The sequence below is a fragment of the Phlebotomus papatasi genome, chromosome 1 (genome assembly GCF_024763615.1).
Source record: "Phlebotomus papatasi isolate M1 chromosome 1, Ppap_2.1, whole genome shotgun sequence".
NCBI classification, from domain to species: domain Eukaryota; kingdom Metazoa; phylum Arthropoda; class Insecta; order Diptera; family Psychodidae; genus Phlebotomus; species Phlebotomus papatasi.
The window spans coordinates 19361950-19383636 of NC_077222.1; the positions used below are offsets into that span (position 1 = coordinate 19361950).

Genomic DNA, 21687 nt, shown 5'->3' on the forward strand with positions numbered 1-21687 from the left:
GTTTTTCACTGTAAAAATATAATTTATAATTGTAGGAACAAAATTCAAAAATGCTTTTAAGACCGTAATTGCAATTTGGTTTAAGACATTGAGATGTTATATATAAAAAAAACAATAGTTATTGGAGGTTATGAAGGGAGGTTAAGTTGTATAATAACCTCAAAATGACAAATATGAGTGAAGATTTCTTGGTGGTTTGATATCTTATGAGCATTAAATCTAATTATTTTGTTTATCTCGTTTATCCTAAACTTGAAAAGAACATAGCCACAAATTTAGTATTAAAGCTCAAGTTTTAACTATTTATACGCGCTGGGCTGTGGCATTAAGTCCTACGTTCTCAAATATAATTAATACTTTCAAAAATGTAACGGAATTCATGTGAAATCCACTTAAAAAAAATTAAGAAAAAATAGTTAGATTTTGCCATTGCAATTTGTGGTTAAATAAATGAAGTTTGTTGAAGAAATTCAGATAATACGGTAATAATAAGAAAACACCCGAGAAAAATGATTATTCATACTCTAACGAAAAGCTTTCTTCACATAATCTCAAATTTTACCTTAAATTTAATGATCTTTAAATTTTTTAAAATAGAGAAACCACAAGAAAAGAATTCTTAATGTTTGCAACTTCAATCGTGAAATTCGAGAAAAAATTAAGGAGAAAGTTCCACGCAAAAATTGTTTTAGGTTAGGTCTGAGTATAGCCTTATTTCCTATAATCCCTTTGAGATAATTGGAAAAATACCCGAAATGAACTTTTTTTATTTTATTAGGATTTTATTTTATAATGTGAGGTTAAGCTGGATATAACCTAAAAAAAAACTACTAGAAACTTGTAAAGAACGAAGCATAATTATTTTCGCGATTGGCTCTATCTGACACAACAATATTTGAAAATAATTCTAGAGATCTTGAACTATTACTTACTGTTATCTTTTTTTTCGAAAGGTATAAAATAACCTCTCAATTTATTAAACTTTATTAGAAAACTTAACATTTCTATCAGTGGATAAAACTGTCTTGGGAAATAATTTTACAATTATCTCTGATAAATTTCACTACATTTCATCATATTAGGCCTGACAAAGGCATATAATTGTAATATTGATTTTTTTAGAACAGATGAACTTCATTAGATTTCCGCTACTGGCGCCTGTCATTCTGTATTTTTTTTCTAAATAATTATTAATGAATTTTTCAATGTTTATTTCTTGCATTACTTCTAAAAATTATAATATGAATATTTCTAGTGAACGATAAGGCATTTTACATGTTTCACTGTGCTTTGCACCGATGAGTTTTAGAAATCTCTATCTAAAGGGTTTGTTCCTGAGATAAATTTTCCCAAGTGTGTCTTGGCTAAAAGAGAAAGTATATTACAGGCTTTCTGTTTTAATTTGTTGTAGAGACGTGGAATTTTCTTATTAAGAGTAATTAAAATGAAAAAATATAAAGAAAAAAGTAATTCAATGTGCCTTTTGTCTCGTGATGAACATTTGATAAGAACGGACCGGGGCTCCGGAAATGAAGCACCGCCCACCTCGGTGCTTCGTTGCGAAAGGAAAATTTCTAATGTAATAGAATTTTTCTCATGATTTACATTTTCCAGTTAAATTTTTCTGTTTATTCCACAGAAAATAATCGGCGGAAATTAAGACTCATGCTTAGTATAAAATTATAAAGTAATGTATTTCAATAGATATTTACATTTTACTTAATTTAATCGAGTGTTTGGACAATTTTGTGACTTTTACTTTGGAATGTATCAAATAGCATCGGTATCTGTTACTGTTGACGATCCCGACGATGAACTGGGACTGTGTTTGGTGTTCTTGAGTAAGAGTGTTACCTCATGACTTGCAGTCAGGTCAATCTCTTGGGAATCCCTATTGCTCCGTTTGCGTACCAATAAAACTACAAATGTAGCAATAAAGGACACAATACTGAAGCTGACCATTGCACTGCCAACTACAAAATTCAGAGAGAGAGAGAAACAGAAGGAAAAGTTTGTATTAATTGTAATTCTTACAGCATGAAAAGTTAAATTAAAACCTCCCACCACCTCAAGTAGAGCAAAATGTGCAAAAATCAATTCATTTCCCTTCTTCATTGATCACTTTAACATTGATTGCCCTGCAATCACGTACAAATGCTTGACTTTTACTTTATATTGTGTATTGAAATAAGATTTCAATTTAATATTCATTCATCTTGTGAAATTCAATTGTGGGAGTAAAGATAGAAAAGCTTCATGTGTGTTGGATGATTCAGTCAGCAAAGATTGTAAGCAATAAATTAATTTTATACAAACTACCACCACAATAAATTCTATGCACTTGGGGAATAAATTGAAAAAGTATTTATACAAAATCAAGAAAAATGTGCATTGTGTGATAAATGTGTTATATTTTTTGCACTTGAGAGGCTAAAGAAAAGAAACTTGTTCCATTTATTTTTCCAATCACCCTAAAAATTTACTTAAGAAAACATATAGGTGCGGAGAGTGTGCAAAGAAAATTTGTGCATTGTTATGTGTGGAATGTCTGGTTTCTAGTTTTTCTGAGATATTAAAAAAAAGTACAATAAAATTGCTACTTACATAAGATTTTCAAGTTAAAAGAAAAATGCTTAAATTCGCGCATATTTTGGAAGAATTTCGTGTAAAAATTTAGCATTGGAAATTTAATCAATATCAATGACACACAAATATTTTTTTTACAAGATATATATAGTTTAGAAAAACAAAATTACACAACACTACAAACAAGAAACAAACACATCAGAATAAAGAATAGTGCCAAATAGAACGCTTTTCATTAACTCTTGAAGGTCCGTTAACATAACCTAAATGGTTGAACATAACCTAAAAACGTATTTACTGTATAGCAAAATCTTAACAATTTAGCATTTATTCAGCTAAGTACGGAAGCTAAATATCGCATTTAAAGAAAATAAAATGATTTTTTTTCTCTCTTTCAAAAGAAGAAAATTAATCCTACCAAATAATCTAACCAAAAAACTGAGGTTAGAAGGGTTATAAAAGCAAAATACCTATGTAAAACAGCTTTTTTATAGTTAGTATTTTTTAAGATCTTTACTTGAGAGTTTAATTTATATCCCAAGACTTTTTGAATTCTCTAATAATATATTTGAACTCTAGAAAAAGAATTTTATTAAAACAGGATTTTAAATATTGCAAACTAACCTCAAGTTACATTGCCTGTCCTTTTTTATCTCCAAAATGGGCAAATTAAGTGAAATTAATATTATATATTCGAAAATTTGAGATGCTCATGGTTGAGATGGTAATTATCTAAGTAATACACTGCACTGGTGGAAATAAGTATAATTCCACCGATTAATCCTTAAAGAAAATCAACAAAAAAAGAAATGTCGAGAGAAACTCATACGTAGACCATAACGTCCTTTCATACCAACATAAAAAATCGACATTTTGATTTTTTATTCTAAATATTTTTAGAAATATAATAGAATTTTGTTTTTTAGGGTGGAAATAAATATAATTCCACTCAATAAATTGAGCGCTAGAGTATTTATTTTTGACCAAACTTGGGTTAATATCTTTTAATAATTTCATTTTTAAATATAATTAATAAACTAAGTTCCATTTTCTAAAGTTTTGCATTAATTTTTGCCGAAATATCGTGGGGAAATGTTTAACGAACAAAAATAAAGGAAAAATTAAAGTTTTGGTGGCGATGGATCTTAGAAACGAAGAAAAATGAGTAGGTTCTATCAGATAATTGTAAAATTTGTCAATATATCCACCATACATGCCTCTTAATGTACCCCAAGAGTCAAAAACCTTCAGTTGTTAGAGGCCAAAAGAGCTGTTTGCCTCTAACAGTGTTGCCTTTCAGTGGAAAAAAGAACCTTTCCACCGAAATTTGATTGTAAAATGATGCTTGCTGTTTAGTCTGGTTATGTCCTGAGTCCTGAAGCTTTTGTCTCAAAATAGCATTAGTAAGAGACCTTATGTCATCGTCGCATAAAAACTAAAAATTATTTCAAAAAAGGCTTTTAACAATTTAATCAACATGACATGTTTTACGCAATGTTATAGTTTCAAAATTAGTCTTTCCGAGTAAAAACAAGTGAAAACAAGATCTATCATTCATTTTTGTGCAAAAAAAAAAATAACTTTGAAGCTTTAAAATAGCGTAAAACATGTCATGTTGATTAAACTGTTAAAAGCCTTTTTTGCAATAATTTTCAGTTTTTATGCGACGATGACCCGAGATCACTAACGAATGCCATTTTGAGACAAAAGGATCAGAACATAACCAGACTAAACAGCAAGCGTCATTTTACAATCAAATTTCGGTGGAAAAGTTCTTTTTTCTACTGAAAAGCAATACTTGTTAGAGGCAAAAAAGCTCTTTTGGCCTCTAACAACTAAAGGTTTTTGACCCTTGGGGTACATTAAGAGGCATGTATGGTGGATATATTGACAAATTTGACAATTATCTGATAGAACCTAGTCATTTTTCTTAGTTCCTAAGATCCATCCCCACCAAGACTTTAATGTTTCCCTTATTTTTGTTCGTCAAACATTTTCCTACGATTTTTCGGTTAAAAGTTATTGAAAAACTTTAGAAAATGGACCTTAATTTACTAATTATAGTTAAAAGTGAAATTATTAAAAGATATAAACCTAAATTTGGTCAAAAATAAATACCCTTGCGCTCAATTTATTGAGTGGAATTATATACTTATTACCAGCCTAAAAAACAAAATTCTATTATATTTCTAAAAAAAACTTAGAATAAAAAATCAAAATGTCGATTTTTTATGATGGTATGAAACGACGTTATGGTCTACATATGAGTTTTTTTCGACATTTCTTTTTTTTGTTGAATTTCTTGAAGGATTAAGGGGTCGAATTATACTTATTTCCACCACTAAATTAAATTAAACTAAATTAAAGACTTTAAATTGACCTGTTATAAGCCCTGATGGGGCTCACCTAAATATAATTAAGACTTATCGAGGGGAAATGGGGAACTGAGGCTGCCATTCTTATTTCAACTTCCTGAGAGTGAACTGTTCACGGCGACTGATGCTCACTCACTGAAGTACAGTAGACACTGAGAGAAATCCGAAAAAGTTAAAATAGCATTCCGGAAATGTTAATTTTACCCTGCAGCATTGATCCGAAAACGGTGTAAATTTTACCCTTTTTAGGTGTATCATGGGTTAAAGTTACCCTTCTTTCATGTTGATTTTACCCTTCAAAGGTGTAAAATTAACATTAAAAAATGTTGATATATTTTTACACCTAAAAAGTGTTAAAGTTATGACGAAAAAAAGTTAATTGTAGCCTCTTTTTTCTCAGTGGACTCTCTCTCAATTGGACAATTGGGGAAAAATGTCATCCGGTTTATCGATCTATTTGGGCATCAAAGTCTTTGTAAATTCCACAAAAAGCGCTTAATTATAAAGGATCACGATAAAATAGGAAGAACTACAGCGAATTTGAGCAAATTAACTTCATAATTAAACGTGAAAATTGTTAACAACATTTTTCGGCCGATTGAAAGAGCCGATTGAGCGAGAGTCTACTGTACTGATTTTAGTTGCCGTGAGCAACAACAACATTATATAACAACCTTCAGCGCCCGCCTAGGGATGGTAAGGGGTTTCAAGTATCAAAGGAATAAAGGATTTTGATTAGTGGGATACAGCCGTCGACAGGGTTGACATGTGTCGAATAGGCCGCCCGCTCTACACTACAGAATATGGAAGGTTCATCAGAATACCGTTAAAGGCGCTATTATCGTATAGTTCAGTTATAAATATGAAACTATAGATCTTGTTAATAAAAAATAAAGAGACAACAATTGCAAAAAAAAGCCAAAGAACATTTAACAAGCAATAAAAAAAACTGTTTTTGTGTGCCTAGATTTTTAAAATAATTTTAATCGACGGAATTATTGAACAATTACAATAAACAAACTTCACTTACAACATTTGTCGATTGGGTTAATTTCTTTCGAAATTACTTCCACAATCTTTACATATAAATATCTCTAGGCTCTATCACAAAATTTTCGTCAAGAAAAAGCCAAGCACTTTTAAAAGATCGTCCTCAAGCCATTCACCAAAATAAAAACTGTAAAAAAATAACAAAAAAAAATACATATCACAAAAATTGTGTTGCAAGGTGTCAGAGTATTTTTGACGTTGATAAGAGAATTTTAGTAATTGCTTTTTTAGATGCAGGAAGAGTAGAGTATTTACAGAAATGATACAAAAGTTTTCACACCTTTCCCATAGCAAAGATTTTTTGTAAGACATAAATTTAGAAAAAAAAATGTTAAAAAAAAGATCTACGAACGCGCAACAATAGCTGCTGAGACTTTAGGGTCTTTCCTGGAACTTCCTGATGACTCTGATGTCTTGAGAGCATCCACTAGATGAGATAGAGTCCCATTTGTTGGCGGTGGATTTGAAATATTGAGAATCTTAGCGAAGAGACTGTAGAGATCAACAGTGTCGAAAGGTGCAAGGACTTTGCGATTCTGAAAGTCCGGACCTTTGGCCATAAACATTGAGTACATGGACGGTAGGGCTTCATTGTCATACCCATGAATTCCGTACGTATGATTAGACCCTGTGACATTGTGTTTGTTTCTGTAATATTCTGATGCTTCATACATATCTTGGAAGGCATAAATAGGATCCGCAAGGACAGTTATTGGTCCAGTTCTAGCGGAATTATTAAAATGCCATCGCAGCAGAAGTTCTGCATTGCTAAACACCTTAAAGTGACCATTAGATCGAGCCCCTCTCCTCAAACCTTCTAAAACCTCATCATATCTCCCAAGCTTAGGTACAACCTGTAGAACAGGTGATGAGCCATAGAAATCACAGGATTCATCAGCTACAAATTGGCGCAAGTCAATAAAATTGGCCGGATGAACTCCTTCCATTCCGTGATCACTCAAGTGAATAACATTAACGCGATCAGACAATTGATTAGCCTTCAATTTTTGCTGAATGCTGTTGGTCAGATTATCCAGTTTGATGATCAATTCACGGACCTGAAAGAGATTTTTTCCACATTGATACCGTGTATCATTTTGCACATTTTCCAATGTGCATTTCTCCATATGCTTTTTTGTCGTCAGAGATTTTTCCTCTATTCCTTATGTAGCTAAATTATTTTCTTCGTAATATCTTGAGCAATTTAATTACTTTTACACGGTGATTAATAATTCATTTAATTTGTAATATCGAACGAACTGAAAATATTTCAGTAGTCGATAAGAAAAAAATTAATATTTGAGAACAGGGTAAGGTAAGTTGGGGTAATTTGGAATGATGTATAATTTAGAAGTTTGAGATCTCCTAACAGTTTTAGATGGCAAAAGAAAAAAACAACGACGAAATACTCTCAAATATAAAGCCTTGCACTTCTTCGTGGTATATTCTTTTTCTCTTTGATCATCTGAAGCAGCGTGGAAAATCTCAAAATTCCAAAATATATATGATTCCGAATTACCCCATTTTATCCTACTTCTTCTTATTCTTCTTATCCCTTTGAAAGGACTGGAACAAAACTTTTATGTTATTGAAGAGATAACTGAGACCCATGTTCATAAAAATAATTAATTTCATGACGCTTCTCGTATGAATTCTGTTACTGATTTTATAAAACTGCATCAAAATGAAACTTTTTGTAATGTTTTATTTTTAACATTTTCTGAACTATTGCACTTAGCTATTGACGTAACATAATTGTATTAAATTAACAGTGGCTTTATGATTATTATAAGGCATTTAGAGTTCAATTAATTTTAAGACGGTTCTGACAATTTTCAATTGAGTTCCGAAAGTGCGTGAGGGGCAGTTTCATGCAAACACACGGAGAAGTTTCCAGTGTCTAACAATTTACTTTTTTAATCAAAATTAACTTAAAATGATCATTGAAAACGTTTTGTAGTTGTTTTTCTCCATAAAGTTCGAAATTATGGGAAGTACTATTTTTTAAAAGTTTATAAAAAAATAAAAAAAATCTTTCAGTGTTTTTTTAAGTGCCTAAAAATTATGAATTTAATTGTTATAATATCTTTTCAGAATGTTTTCAGCAAGATATTGTAATTTTTTTTTAGTTTTATAAAAATTCAAGGCTTTAAAATACTATTATAAAACTGTTATACTAAAAAGGACATGCTCTAAGGCGATATAATGATCCAACAATGTACAGAATTAGAATTACAGAATTCAAAGAAAATTGCTCAATTAATGAGAAATAGCTTGAAAATCTTTGGCGATATTTTATTTTCTCTGTATGATCAATTAGTGTTCAAATTCTGTTATAAAGTTCTTGTTCGATTATATTATTAAATTTTAGAGTCTTAAGAAGACTTTAAAATAGTAATTTTAATCAATTCTGGTATGGCAAGTTTCCTATAAACACGTTTTATCTTTCTCAAAAATTGCCTTATATTTATCTTGAAATCGCCCCGCAATGGGGGACTTTCACACATTTTGTCTTTCAAGTGCAATGAATATCTCAACAATAGACTAATGAAATTAAAGGACTATTGTTATTATTTTTATTAACCCTAAACCCAACTGTAATTCACAGAATATACAAATTTTTACTTCTGTTTATCATCTTTTTGCAGAATGGTCTCTAAATCCATTTTGCAATTTAGAAGTGAACTGCTCCACCCTCCCTTATAAAATGTTGTACTGTTTTGTCCTTAGGTTATCATAGAATTTTATTATTGAGATCCAATGATTTACGAAAATACTTATGTTTTATTTCATTTTGATTCTGCGCCAAGGACCTAGGTAAAACTGTTCTTGCCGTTTTCTGGAACTTAGGCTACTAGGGTTCAGACCGGAGGTTTAGCCCAGTTCCAGAAGGTCTCAAAATCTTAAAAACAACCAATTAATTTGGTTCTTTAGAATCCAAAAGATTATTTGGGTTTTATAATACAATTCTAAGTCAACATTTTATGAAAAATCTCGATTGATAAGAAGTTAGAGAACTTAAGCCAGATGGCTAAGCTTTAAGTCTGAAGCCCGTATAAGATGGGATAATTTGGAATCATGTCTATTTTGGAATTTCGAGATTTTCTCACTATTTGAAAGAGAAAAAGAAAACAACGAAAAAGTACAAGCCTTTATATTCAAGAGTATTTTTTCGTTGTATTTTTTCTTTTGTCATCTAAAACTGTTAGGAAATCTCAAAGTTCCAAATTTAGACATCATTCCAAATTACCCCATCTTAACTTTTCGTTTTTTACTGAGAATGTTGAAGGTCTTTAAATAGCAAAAAAATCTCTAGAACTAATGCTTGACGAACTGTTCGTTTTTTGTAAAGAAAAATGTATACGCAGCAAATTTATAAGTTTATGAAAAAATCGAGAAAAAATTACCAACTAAATACGATAAAAAATTAAATACATTTTAGTAAGAGAACACAGAACGTTTAATTAGGCTTTTTGCCCATTATAGTCCAAAGAAAGGAAGAAAAATAGTGATAATCTTAGAGTATAATAGGATAAGGGCTCATAATTTTGACCAGTGTGCTTATAAGCATAGATGTTCCAAGTTTGAAGTGTGATATTTTTAATAGACTTTTTTTGTTACTCTCTTTTCAGAAGGGTTGTTTAGAAATTTGGCAAGCTATTTATCGTCTTATTTTTACTCAAATTAGTTTTAATACGTTTAAAAATGAATTGATATCGTCGGTTCCGAAGAAGACTATTGTAAGTCCAAAATGTAAACTTTACAGGAAAGAGGTTTAAAGTTTGACAGCTAAAATTTATTTTCATTAATTTCACTGCAATTAGTATACTTTGAGCTTTTGAAACTATTTTATCATACTTACGCATTGAATATCTTCTAGTTAACACTACTTTTAAATTAATTATAAGCAAAATTGTGGGCACGCTGATTTTAAGTTTTTTTCTTGTAACTTTTGCAGGAATATCTTAATCAACATAAAATTTTGTGGGGATATAGATCTAAGGTTTCTGCATCCAATGATACCATCTTTTTATACTACAGTAAGTAGACTTACAATAGTCTTCTTCGGAACCGACGATATGTAGAGGTGAATTTGACTCTTATTTTGGACAACTTGGTTGTTAATTTGGACAACTTGGCTGTAAATTTGGACAGCTAATCCGCCTCAACAGGATGCCCATTGTTCTTCATTTCATGAACCAATCTTGCCAAGTCCTCTTCCTGTTCATGTAAGGGAAACGTGGAATATCACAAGAAGCCCAGAAACTTTCCATATCATTCATTAAAGTGAGTTGACTTCGATACTCCAAGTACGTGCGGATTCGCTCATTCCCTGCCCTTTCCGGGAGCCTTTCAAGGCATTTCTCGCTGCATCTCTTTCGTAGAGATGGTGCTTCTTTGTTTCTCCAGGCATTTGTCCAACCTAGTCATCACAAAAGCTAAAACTTCACGAAATTTCGTGAGAAAAACTCCTGTCCAAAATAAGGAGTATCACCTCACTGGTGAATCTCTTGGAAAATTTCCCATTTTTCACACGAAAAATCTAATTCACAAGGCAAATCTCACTTCAGGTCAAATGTACAAATCACCACTAACGAATAATGAATATTCAATAATATCACTCAAAAAAAAGCGAAGAAACATTGTTAGTACTTCACCACAGCTAAATGAGACTGAAGTAAACACGAAGTTCTGTCATATTCCTCGTAAGCAATTGCTCACACTGAATTTTCAACAAAGCAATTTTAACCCATTCCTTACCATGGTATTATACATCATACGCAAATTGAGTGATTTTAGATTATTTATTCCTGGGTCCTGGGCAATTTTTATCCGAATTGCTGTCGGGAATGGATTTTTATTAACTTTATTTCTTCAATTACTTCGAAAAAATAGTCCGCGACAGAGATGGGAATACATTTTGTTGTTGTTTTCTTGCTTCGCGGAAGATCATGCATAATTTTTGCTCAAAATGGCGGACGGAAAATACGACATTCTGTCGAATTTGTTAAAATTTGACTGCCTTTATGACATGACGGATGGTTTTCTCTCTCTCTCTCTATTATAGCCTGGCCCACTACTTAGGTTAAACGTTTGTAAATTTTGTAATAAGATCGATATGAGAGAGATGACAATAAAATGAAATGAAATGAAATGAATGAATGAATTGGCCTCTTTCCTCTGTCCTGATTTGAATTCTTGTTGCCAATTTGTGTTCTTGGATAGTTACTCTATCTAAAGCAATAGAGTTTGTAATGAATTACAGTAGACTCTCGCTAATTCGGCTCTTTTAAGATCGGGCTACTTTTTAATTCGGGCAGCAGTTACATTTGAAAAAAGTTTCTTGTCATTTTTCAAGTTTGATTATGATTATCAAATGAATCAAATACAGTAGAGTCTCGCTATAGTCCATATTTGGTTTCAAATTTCACACTTGGGTCGCACTATTAGTCCATGTAATTTTTTAAAATTATCAACGATTTTTAGTATTGAAATTGCTCGACGGCTTCCACTTTCTTTACGATTGTGGTACTTGTCCTTGCTCTCTTCATTGTGGATCACAATTATCACAACTACTTAATAAAGTTTGCCAAAAATATTAAAATAATTATGCATGTCGCATACTAAAAAACATAACCTAACTTAAAATCAGTGTTTTGAAATATCAACGGTCGATAAATTGTGGACTATAGAGCGATGGCCTCTATAGCGAGACTCTACTGTATGCTCAAATTTGGCATGGTTTGTCTTAGTTTTGATGTGATTTTGCATTATTGAGTGATTTTCATGCAATTTACGATATATATTAGTGTGTAAATCGATATCTATATGCACATGAATAAAAAATCGTTGCATTTCAAAAAGTTTGTCGCCCGAATTTCTGTCTAATTCGGCTATTTCGGTCCCATATGCCCGAATTTGAGAGAGTCTACTGTAATACACAGAATTTAAACTCAGTGACCGTTAAGACGTGTGTTTGACAGGGGCTCCCGGTGCCCCCATAATAGGTAAAAAAATTTTCTTTTCAAAAAATTCATCTACTAATCTGTAGGAAACTAATTCTAAAATATGAACATTCTATCTCAAGTATTTCTGGTACATTGACTGAATGAGTTAACTCAAATCATATTCAAAATTTAACGTATTTAGTGTTAAAATCTTCCAAAAAGGACAAATATTTAGATAGAATTCATTATTCATCAAATATTGGAATAAAAATCCATCATTTTAATCAATTTATTTTTAGTGTCCAATTTTATCCTCAAAGTGTCCAAAATAAGAAACTGGACAAAATTATGAGCCTTTCCCCTAAAGCGAAAATGTTGTAGGTACATTGACTGATGAGGTATATCAGTCACTGTGATAAAAAGAAGCGGCAGAATTGATATGCTTCATTCTTTTGCTTATAATTTAATTCAAGTATTGACCAGAAATAGCTAGAAATGTGTAAAAATCGAGTTATTCCCTGCATCTTCTGGTGAAATTTTCTATTTTCAAAAAATCTTTAGAAAATATTTTAAGTATTTCAAATTGCGTAACTTATTTGTTTCTATTCTCAATAAAATTGCTAAGTAATCTCGTAATGTTGCATACACCTGTTAATTTGAATAAAGCGATATGGAGAAATATAAATTGCACTTTAGAAAAACAAACTCTCGTTAAACAGCTGATAATACAGTGGAACATAAACACAAATGTTATCGCTATTGATACATAATTGAACTTGAGAGGAATTCATTGTGAATTTTATTATTCACTTTATTTTCATGATGAATTTTTAAGAAAATAAAAATTGAAATGGAATAGAATTTGAGGTTTAAACAAGAATCACAGGTGCAATAAGCCTGCAAGGGTTTGGGTTGATTTTTTTATCTCAAATCTGAATAATTAAAGTCTGGCACTGGGAGAATAGGAAATTGTTCAGGTAATTGCCTTCTTCTGAGATTTTAGAGATAAGCGATAGAGAGGTACTCACCATTTTGGAATCTGGCCCGTAGATGTGCCCATGAGAGTCGGGATCTTCAAAGTACATGATTACGAGACTCGCAGGCTTTTCCTTGTCCTTCAGCCAGTCCATGGCAATGTCCACACGTGCGTCCCAGGAGATGGATTTGTTGTAGGCGACGCTGTGTGTGCAATTTCTCCCGGCATAGGAAAAATCAGACCCGGGCCACATCATGCAGCCTGAATACTGACCTTGCATCTCATTGAGCGTCTAAGGGAAATCCAATCAATTAGCTATTGCTGTGATTTGGCATTGTGTTGCAATTTTCTCACCCAGATCGGGACAGTGGCATTGTTTTGGTGGAACATCGGGGACCCGTATTCCAGCTTCTTCTTACTGTCACGGTCGTACATGGTATTCGCCATGACGCCATGCACCTCCGGAAAGACACCCGTGGCAATTGTATGGTGATTGGGAAAGGTTTTTGTGGGAAAGACATTCCTCATGTAGGGTACCGAGACTCCCTCCTCGCGAAAGGCATTGAGATAGGGTGTAATATTGCGTTTGAGGTATTCATTCTTGAATCCATCGTACGATATCACAATTAGGCTATTTCTCTGAGATCCATCAACACTCTTCACAATACAACACCACAGAATTACAGCTGTATTCACTGATAACAGAATTCCACTGCGATTGAACATCTTCTCGTGGGAAAATGTGGAAAAATAAAACTTTTCTTTCGCATCGCGCTCTTCCCAGCTGGCTCAATAGGCTCAACCCCGACACGGACTATTCACATTTCGCCGCATTTTCGAAAATGCCTCGGCGAATTTTCGAAAGATTCGAACGTTGGCCATGACGTCACAGTTGGAAGGCGAAAGTTGAACGGCGGAGTTTCAACGGCCGCTTGTTCTGCAGAATTGCACAAAAATCCATAATTCAGAAGGTGTATTTCCTTATTGTTGTGCTGTGTGCATGCTCAAGTGCTAGATTGAGTGTTAATTGAGTATTGTGTAGTGAGATATTGCGAGAATGAGTAGATTTGAGGTGAGTTTTTGGGTTGTAAAACAATTTCCACCAAGCCTGTCATAGATCCCGTTGGGCAATTGTTTGAGGCTTCTATTCTTCCTTCCGGGCTAAAGGTCAGAGTCACTCCGACACGGGTGAAAATTGCCAGAAAGAGAGATGAAGCCCGAGAACCCACACTAGTCACAATGGGGCCCTTTTCCACGAAATCCATCGTGACTTTTGAAGACATTCCCGTGAGCAAATTGGCCAGACGCGTCCTATGCATTGAAAATCCCTCCCCCTTGGAAACTAAAGTTCTCGTCACCAAAACGTGCAAGCCAGAGTTCAATATCCAACTCGAGTGGACTTCTAGCATGATTGAGGGGGCAGGTAACAAAACCCTGGAGATTGTCTGGATCCCGCCAAAAGCTGTAGCTTGCAGGGAAACTATTCAATTTACGGATAGTCGAGGTTTCCGGAAGGATGTTGCGGTGATTCTAAAGTCCGTGGAACAACGAAAAGGCCTCAAAAAACCATTAAAATCCCACAATGCTCCCGTGCAGAAGAAGACAAAGAACAAGACTCCAACTCCTCCTCGACAAATTGTCCGGAAGACTGCCTTCAGTCCAGACATGGTCATAAAGTACAAGGCAAAGTCTCCCAGACTCAGAAAAATTATCTCGCCTCAGAAGAAAATGCGCTCAACGAACAAAGAAAATCTCCAACCATCAACATCTCCCGACATTTCCAGCATTATCGATCAGATCAATTTTACTCCAGTCACAGAGTCAAAGCCAGCTGGTAAGAACAGCTTCTCATTGCCCTCTTGACCCCAATTCCCTGATCCAATCAGCCAATGTGTTTGGCTTCCAGGCAAAAGCTACATCGACTATCTGGCATCTCTGCCGACACCTGTTGCTGGAGCATCGGGAATTCAGCGCAAGATTGTGTGGTCGCCAGAAGAGCAAGAAGATGCTCGGATGGAGATTCAACCGCGTCAGCTACTGTCCGTCCCGCCAGCAGAAGAATTCGCTCGCTTGAGCACAGAGACTTACGTCAAGGGGCCTCATAGCCCTAAAGATTCCTTTGAAGACTGCGCCGCGGATGTCCTGGACATCGCTCTGGAGGAGCCCATCCCAGAGTCTCATAAGACTTTCGATGTCACCAAGAGAATTGAGGTAAGTTTTTATGGAATCTTTCTAGGTCACGCACAATCGATACTTTTTTCGTTCTCCCCAAATCCCTACACTACAGTGCCTGCCACGAAAATTGGAACAAGTTGTTTGATTATTTGCAAAATATTTCTTTTACTAGTCTTTGATAAAAAGAGGACAATTTATTTCTTTATAAAGCAAGGAAATTGATAAGCCCGGATTTTAAACTTGATTTCATGTACGGTAGATTCTCCTAAATTGGTTCTTTTTTAGATCGGGATATTTTATAAAACACGGGACAGTTGCATTTTAATTTGTTTGTTGATATGGTCTTCTCTTGTGAGCATTCAAATATTACGAGTGTTCTAACCGGTGTCAACTAAAATCCCGAAAAATAAAAATCTTGAAAGCCAAAAGCCCGAAATTCCGAAAATCTGAAATCCTAAAAACTAAAGTCCTGAAGTAAGTCAAAATCCTGAGATCTAAAATCTTGAAGAGACTAAATCCTGAAAGCCAAAATCCCGAATATTTATAAATCCGAAAGTCAGAATTCCGAATGAGATGAAGTCTCGGAAAGCGCAAATTCCAAAGAGACAAAATTCAGAAGGGCCAAAATCCCGGAAAGCCAAAATCCTGGAGAGATGAAATTTTGAAATAAAAAATTCTGAAGAGAAAAAATCCTGAATGGATTTAAATCCCGAATAGCCAAAAGCCCGAAATACCGAAAATCTGAAATCCTAAAAATTAAAGTCCTGAAAGCCAAAATCTTGTGAGTCAAAATCCTGAAAACTAAAATCCCGAAGTTATTAAATCCTGAAAGCCAAAATCCCGCATAGACAAAATCCTGAAAGCCAAAATCCCAAAGAGACAAAATCCCGAATATTTATAAATAGGAAAGTCATAATTCCAAATGGCTTGAAATCTCGAAAAGCGCAAATCCCAAAGAGACAAAATTCAGAAAGGCCAAAATCCCGGAAAGCCAAAATCCTGAAGAGATAAAATTCTGAAAGCAAAAATCCTGAAGAGAAAAAATCCTGAATGGATTTAAATCCCGAATAGCCAAAATCCCGAAAAATCAAAATCTTGAAAGCCAAAAGCCCGAAATCTCGAAAATCTGCAATCCTAAAAATTAAAGTCCTGAAAGCCAAAATCTTGTAAGTCAAAATCCTGAAAACTAAAATCCCGAAGAGATTAAATCCTGAAAGACAAAATCCCGAATATTTATAAATCCGAAAGTCAGATTTCCGAATGGGTCGAGATCTTGGAATGCGCAAATCCCAAAGAGACAAAATTCTTAATGGACCAAAATCTCAGAAAGCCAAATTCCTGAGGAGTCAAAATTCCGAAAACTAAAATCCCGAAGAGACTAAATCCAGAAGAGATTAAATCTCGAAAACTAATATTCCGAAGAGACAAAATCCCGAATAATTATAAATCCGAAAGCCAGAATTTCGAATGTGTCGAAATCTTTCAAAGCGCAAATCCCAAAAAAACATAATTCTGAATGGACCAAAATCCTGGAAATCCAAAATACTGAAGAATCAAAATTCCTAAAACTAAGATTCCGAAGACTAAAACCAGAAAGCCAAAATCCTGAAGAGACAAAATTCCGAAAGCAAAAATACTGAAAGCCAAAATCCCGGAAGCTAAAGTCCTAAAAAGCCAAAATCTTTGAAACAGCACATTCCAAAGAAACAAAATTCTTAATGGACCAAAATCTCAGAAAGCCAAATTCCTGAAGAGTCAAAATTCCGAAAACTAATATCGCGAAGAGACTAAATCCAGAAGAGATTTAATCTCGAAAGCCAATATCCCGAAGAGACAAAACCCCGAATATTTATAAATCTGAAAGCCAGAATTTCGAATGGGTCGAGATCTCTGAATGCGCAAATTCCAAAGAGACCGAATTCTGAATGGACCAAAATCCTGGAAATCCAAAATCCTGAAGAATCCAAATTCCGAAAACTAAAATCCCGAAGAGACTAAATCCCGAAAGCCAATATCCCGAGGAAACAAAATCCCGAATATTTATAAATCCGAAAGCTAGAATATCGAATGCGTTGAAATCTTTGAAAGAGCAAATTCCAAAAAGACCGAATTCTGAATGAACCAAAATCCTGAAAATTCAAAATCCTGAAGAGACAAAATTCCGGAAACTGAAATTCCGAAGAGACTAAATCCCGAAGAAATTAAATCTTGAAAGCCAATATCCCGAAGAGACAAAATCCCGAATATTTATAAATCCTTAAGCCAGAATTTCGAATGCGTCGAAATCTTTGAAAGAGCAAATTTCAAAGAGACCGAATTCTGAATGGACCAAAATCCTGGAAATCCAAAATACTGAAGAGTCAAAATTCCGAGAACTAAAATCCAGAAGACTAAATCCAGAAAGCCAAAATCCTGAAGAGACGAAATTCCGAAAGCAAAAATGCTGAAAGCTAAAATCCCGAAAGCTAAAGTCCTAAAAAGCCAAAATCCCGAAAGCCAAAATCTCAAATGGCCAAAATTTTTAAAGGAACGAAATTCCTTTGCCTATTTCTCTTTCCCTCCAACAAGGGCGGGTGCAATCGTGGGAGTAGCTACTGTGATACCTTGAAGAATTCGGGATTTTGCCCCTTTCGAGATTTTGGCGTTCGTGAATTTGGCGGCTTTTCGTGATCTAGGTTTTTCAGATTTTGGTACTTTCTGGATTTTGTCTATTCAGGATTTTCGCTTTCAGGATTTTGGCTTTCGGGATTTCGACGTTTAGGATATTGGCTTTTTTGCATTTTGGGTTTCGGAATTTTGACTTCCGGAATTTTGACCGAGCCCTGTTCTATCCTATAACGCGGAAATTTATTATATTTTAGGTATTTTAGTATATTTTAATATAAAAATTTATTATCTTGGACTACTCTTGCACAAATTAATCCAGAATATCGGTTTCGGGATGCACTTTATCACTAAGAAATGATTGAAGTCAAAAAATCCTCTCTTAAAAAGTTGACATTCACTATTTAGGAGTTGTGTCTAATTAAAGTAATAGCACTTGAAATTGTGATATCTTCTTTAAGGGACTTAACGCTTTTTCTCCAGAATGAAAAACTAGTCACGAAATTAATAAGACTTCACAAAGGGAGAATTCTAAGTTTAGCCATTTGTCGCGCTTTCACTTATACTGTTTGTCTCCAATTAGAAACTTTCCCTTGTCTCCATTTGGATTAATATGTGAATCCAATAGAAGCATTTTAGGCTCGCGTATTTTTCTTGTATTTAAGAAGTTTTCAAGAGCAAATTTATGTATTCTATTCAGAAAAATTATGAACTTAATGTGTTGAATTTTCTGTTAAAGTTAAAGCGTCTGGAAGTGGTTTTGAATTAGGACATTTACTGCAAGGGTGTCCCCTATCTAATATTTGTGCATCAAAACAGTTTATAAATAAAAATGTTAAAAACAGTTTTTATTTAAACGACAGGTACTGTACAGTAGAGAAAACTTCGAAAAAATCCAAATTATAGTAAGGCGGTAGAAGCAGAATAACTTTGAGTTTATTGTGGCGAGGGACAAATGAGAATTCACAAAACATTTATCATCCTATTTAATTTTGCCCTATTTGCGTTTCGCGCATTTGGGTCTATTTTGGTTTTATCATATATTTCGAGATTTTTCCCTAATTCAACAGTACAAGAGCAGGCATTAGAAATATTCTGTATATGAGAAATTGCATGGACTCACGCAGAGCATGAACTTCTGAAAATTCCGTTTATTCGGCCCATAAACTCCAAAAAGATTGCAAGAATAATAAAAATCAATGCGTGAATACAACAAGAAATAATCGCGGTTTTATGGTCCTATTTGTAATCATTGAGGAATGTACATAATATACTCAGTATAACACTTCTCGACTTGTTTTTCACGAAAATTTTGGCACACGTAGAAGTTTCAGATTTCAAATCAATACTCTCAATTTATGAAGCCACAAATATAATAACCAGCTAGAATCGAATTTTCTTATTTTCTCTTTTGGTCCTTCTGCTCCTTTTTTTCTGGCCCACATTTGCAGAATGGGATTTAAAGTATTGATTGGAGATAATGCGTAGATTTTACAAATAGTTTTGGATAATTTTTGAAAGCTCTTTCACAATTTTTGTTTTCATTTTTGAATAAATTTTTAAACGTTTTAAGAGAGCAGGGCATTTTATCAATATATTTCAATGATCACTAACTTTTTTCTAATAGTTTTTATTTATAAACTTTAAAAAAATCCAGAGCGATTTCCTAATTAATTGAGACAACTTTGTATTGATTTATGAATACTAAAATTTTGAAAAGTCTCAAAAGATTTCTGTTGATAGTCTAACGGGAATTTGAAAATTATTTATTGAATTATTATCCATTCAATGTCAGAAGGTTACTTAATTTCCTCAGAACGAAATGGAGTCATCCAAGAAAGTTTTCGTAATTTTAGAGAATTACGATATCTATATTGATAAAAATACTTATAGAATAAAATATACTTAGAAATACTTATAAAATAAAATGCTCGCCGTAGCCTCACCGTATTTCGTTAATTTACGCATTTTCATTGCAATTTTTATGTAAATTTTCCATTACCGTATTACCTTATCTCATACTCGGTGGCACTAGGTGAAAATAATATAAGAAAATTGAAGAAGTAAAACGAAAATTCGATAAACGGTGAGGAAAAAAACTACGATTAATTTTCCCTTACAGTTTTTTTGCTCACCGTTTATCGAAATTTCGTTTTATTTCTTCAATTTTCTTATATTATTTTCACCTAGTGCAACCGAGTATGAGATAAGGTAATACGGTAATGGAAAATTTGCGTAAAAATTGCAATGGAAATGCGTAAATTAACGAAATACGGTGAGCATTTTACTGTCAATGTGATTCTGCCCTTAATTTTCATCAAATTCTATTCACAAATAGCTCAGTATACATTAGTTTTAGAATACATTTATTTTTTTAATTGAATAAAAAGATCATTTAATCATTCGTAAAACAATGAAAACAATAAAAATAAAACAATTTAGATATTAATATGTTTTTGCTTTGGCAAAATATGCTCTAAAATTGAAAAGATACAGAGAAGATTAGCGTACCCCATGCCCCTTCCCAAGGATATTAGATTACTTATAATCAAATTGAGTTAATTGATATTTCTTGTGGATTAATTTATTTTCTGGTCCATTTTGTTTGATATTTTATACATAGTAAATTAAAACAAGAATAAAAATATTGTAAAATTCTCATACTTAGAAAATTATTCATTTTATTTCTGGACTTGATTCTTTGTCCATAATTTATTCCTTCTCAATTTTACTTTATTAAAGAGATTGCCATATTTCTTAATTTTTGATTATTGCCTTATAAGTTAAATTAGAAAGATGAAAAAAAGTAATAGCAGTTTTTTCTTCGTAATTAAATAACCTTGAAAATAGGAGATCCTAAATTGTTGTTCTCTCTTCATTAAGGTAAAAAAACAACGGCATTGAATAAATGAGCAGTAAAAAGTTAAAATTGATCAGTAACAAAAAATTTTGAAACAGTGATATTATCGTCCAAATTTTGGCAAAGGGAAAATAAAGGGCTTTTTACTCTATATGGAACTATTTTAAATGTTAAATATATAAAATAGACCCATTTTTGTAAAGATTTAAGTTTTTTACTGACCATAATCAGATATTTTACTGCTCATTTTTAATTTTTTACTGCCCATTTTGAATTTTTTACTGATCGTTTGTTTTTTGCCAAAAACAACCTGAAGAACAGCTTTGAAATTTATTAAAAGAATATCTAGCTGATTAATAGATCGTTATTAATTATTTAATAATCTTTAAATGTTAAGTACCTAAATCTAAATATTCACACACCTACACAGTCAAATGTAGGAGAGCAAGGAAGGGTCCACCAAATACACTCAAGATGATCCTCCAGAATATTTACCCTGTAAAAATGTGGCATTAAAATATATCCCATACCGTCGTTGCGGATGACTTCGCACGTTTTTTCGCTGTTTTCCAATTTTACCCTCTAAAAGTGGATAGATAAAGTAAAAGGAGGGGAATGAGTGGGTAAAATTATTTGTATTCAGTTGTTAATGAATGGATTTTGTGCCACTAGTATTAATTTTATAAAATTTTACTATGTTAAAAGAATCAAGAAAAAAGGCTTGCACTTGGGATAAGGTGCGGGCGACTTTGCACTTTTTAATAAATGCTAAAAAATCAACAATTTCTGATAATAAACGACAATGAAGATCTTCATATCTCAGGGTAAGATGCACGAGATCTACAAGATGACGTGGTCGCCATCTTGATTTGACGTTTCTGTCCGCCATTTTGAATCAACCTAAAACTAGTCCGATTGGGTTGAAATCTTAGTATGTTGTAGCTGATGTTAAGACCTTTTCAGAACGCATCTATGTTCCAGTCTATGTCAAGCATTTGCCTAGATACAGAGGCTCAAATTTTAAAATTTTAAAATATTCATATTTGTGCGATCTTTATTTTCTAATCTTGAATTTTAAAACCTAAACGAAAGACCTCAGTAACCATTAAAATT

General features: G+C 33.1%; 2 protein-coding genes across 3 annotated transcripts in view; one reads left to right on the forward strand and one right to left on the reverse strand.

Annotated features, from left to right (window-relative positions):
* Positions 1-1669: 1669 nt before the first annotated feature.
* Positions 1670-13768, reverse strand: LOC129798120 (ectonucleotide pyrophosphatase/phosphodiesterase family member 5-like). Of its 2 annotated transcripts, none has more exons than XM_055841104.1 (4): positions 13290-13768; positions 12988-13227; positions 6364-7069; positions 1670-1973 (listed from the first exon to the last, which is right to left on the reverse strand). In XM_055841104.1, the coding sequence occupies exons 1-4, from the start codon at positions 13659-13661 to the stop codon at positions 1771-1773; spliced, it is 1521 nt and encodes a 506-aa protein (XP_055697079.1). In that variant the 5' UTR covers positions 13662-13768; the 3' UTR covers positions 1670-1770. The 2 variants fall into 2 exon arrangements, with proteins under 2 accessions (XP_055697079.1, XP_055697080.1); XM_055841105.1 differs by lacking the exon at positions 1670-1973 and adding an exon at positions 5914-6138 and having other exon boundaries at positions 13290-13767.
* Positions 13769-13808: 40 nt separating this feature from the next.
* Positions 13809-21687, forward strand: part of LOC129798108 (protein abnormal spindle) — a 42635-nt gene continuing 34756 nt past the window's right edge. Inside the window, exons 1-3 of the mRNA XM_055841087.1 lie at positions 13809-14007; positions 14103-14769; positions 14842-15146. Coding sequence (XP_055697062.1) covers positions 13993-14007; positions 14103-14769; positions 14842-15146 — 987 coding nt within the window. The 5' untranslated portion in view covers positions 13809-13992. The remainder of the gene's footprint in view (positions 14008-14102; positions 14770-14841; positions 15147-21687) is intronic.

Coding starts and splice junctions, on each gene's coding strand:
- LOC129798120 (XM_055841104.1), bottom strand. CDS start 13,661: ATGTTCAATCGCAGTGGAATTCTGTTATCAGTGAATACAGCTGTAATT. Junction 13,228..13,289: donor ATGCCACTGTCCCGATCTGG/GTGAGAAAATTG, acceptor GATTTCCCTTAG/ACGCTCAATGAGATGCAAGG. Junction 1,974..6,363: donor CTCAGCAGCTATTGTTGCGC/GTTCGTAGATCT, acceptor TGAATTTTGTAG/TTGGCAGTGCAATGGTCAGC.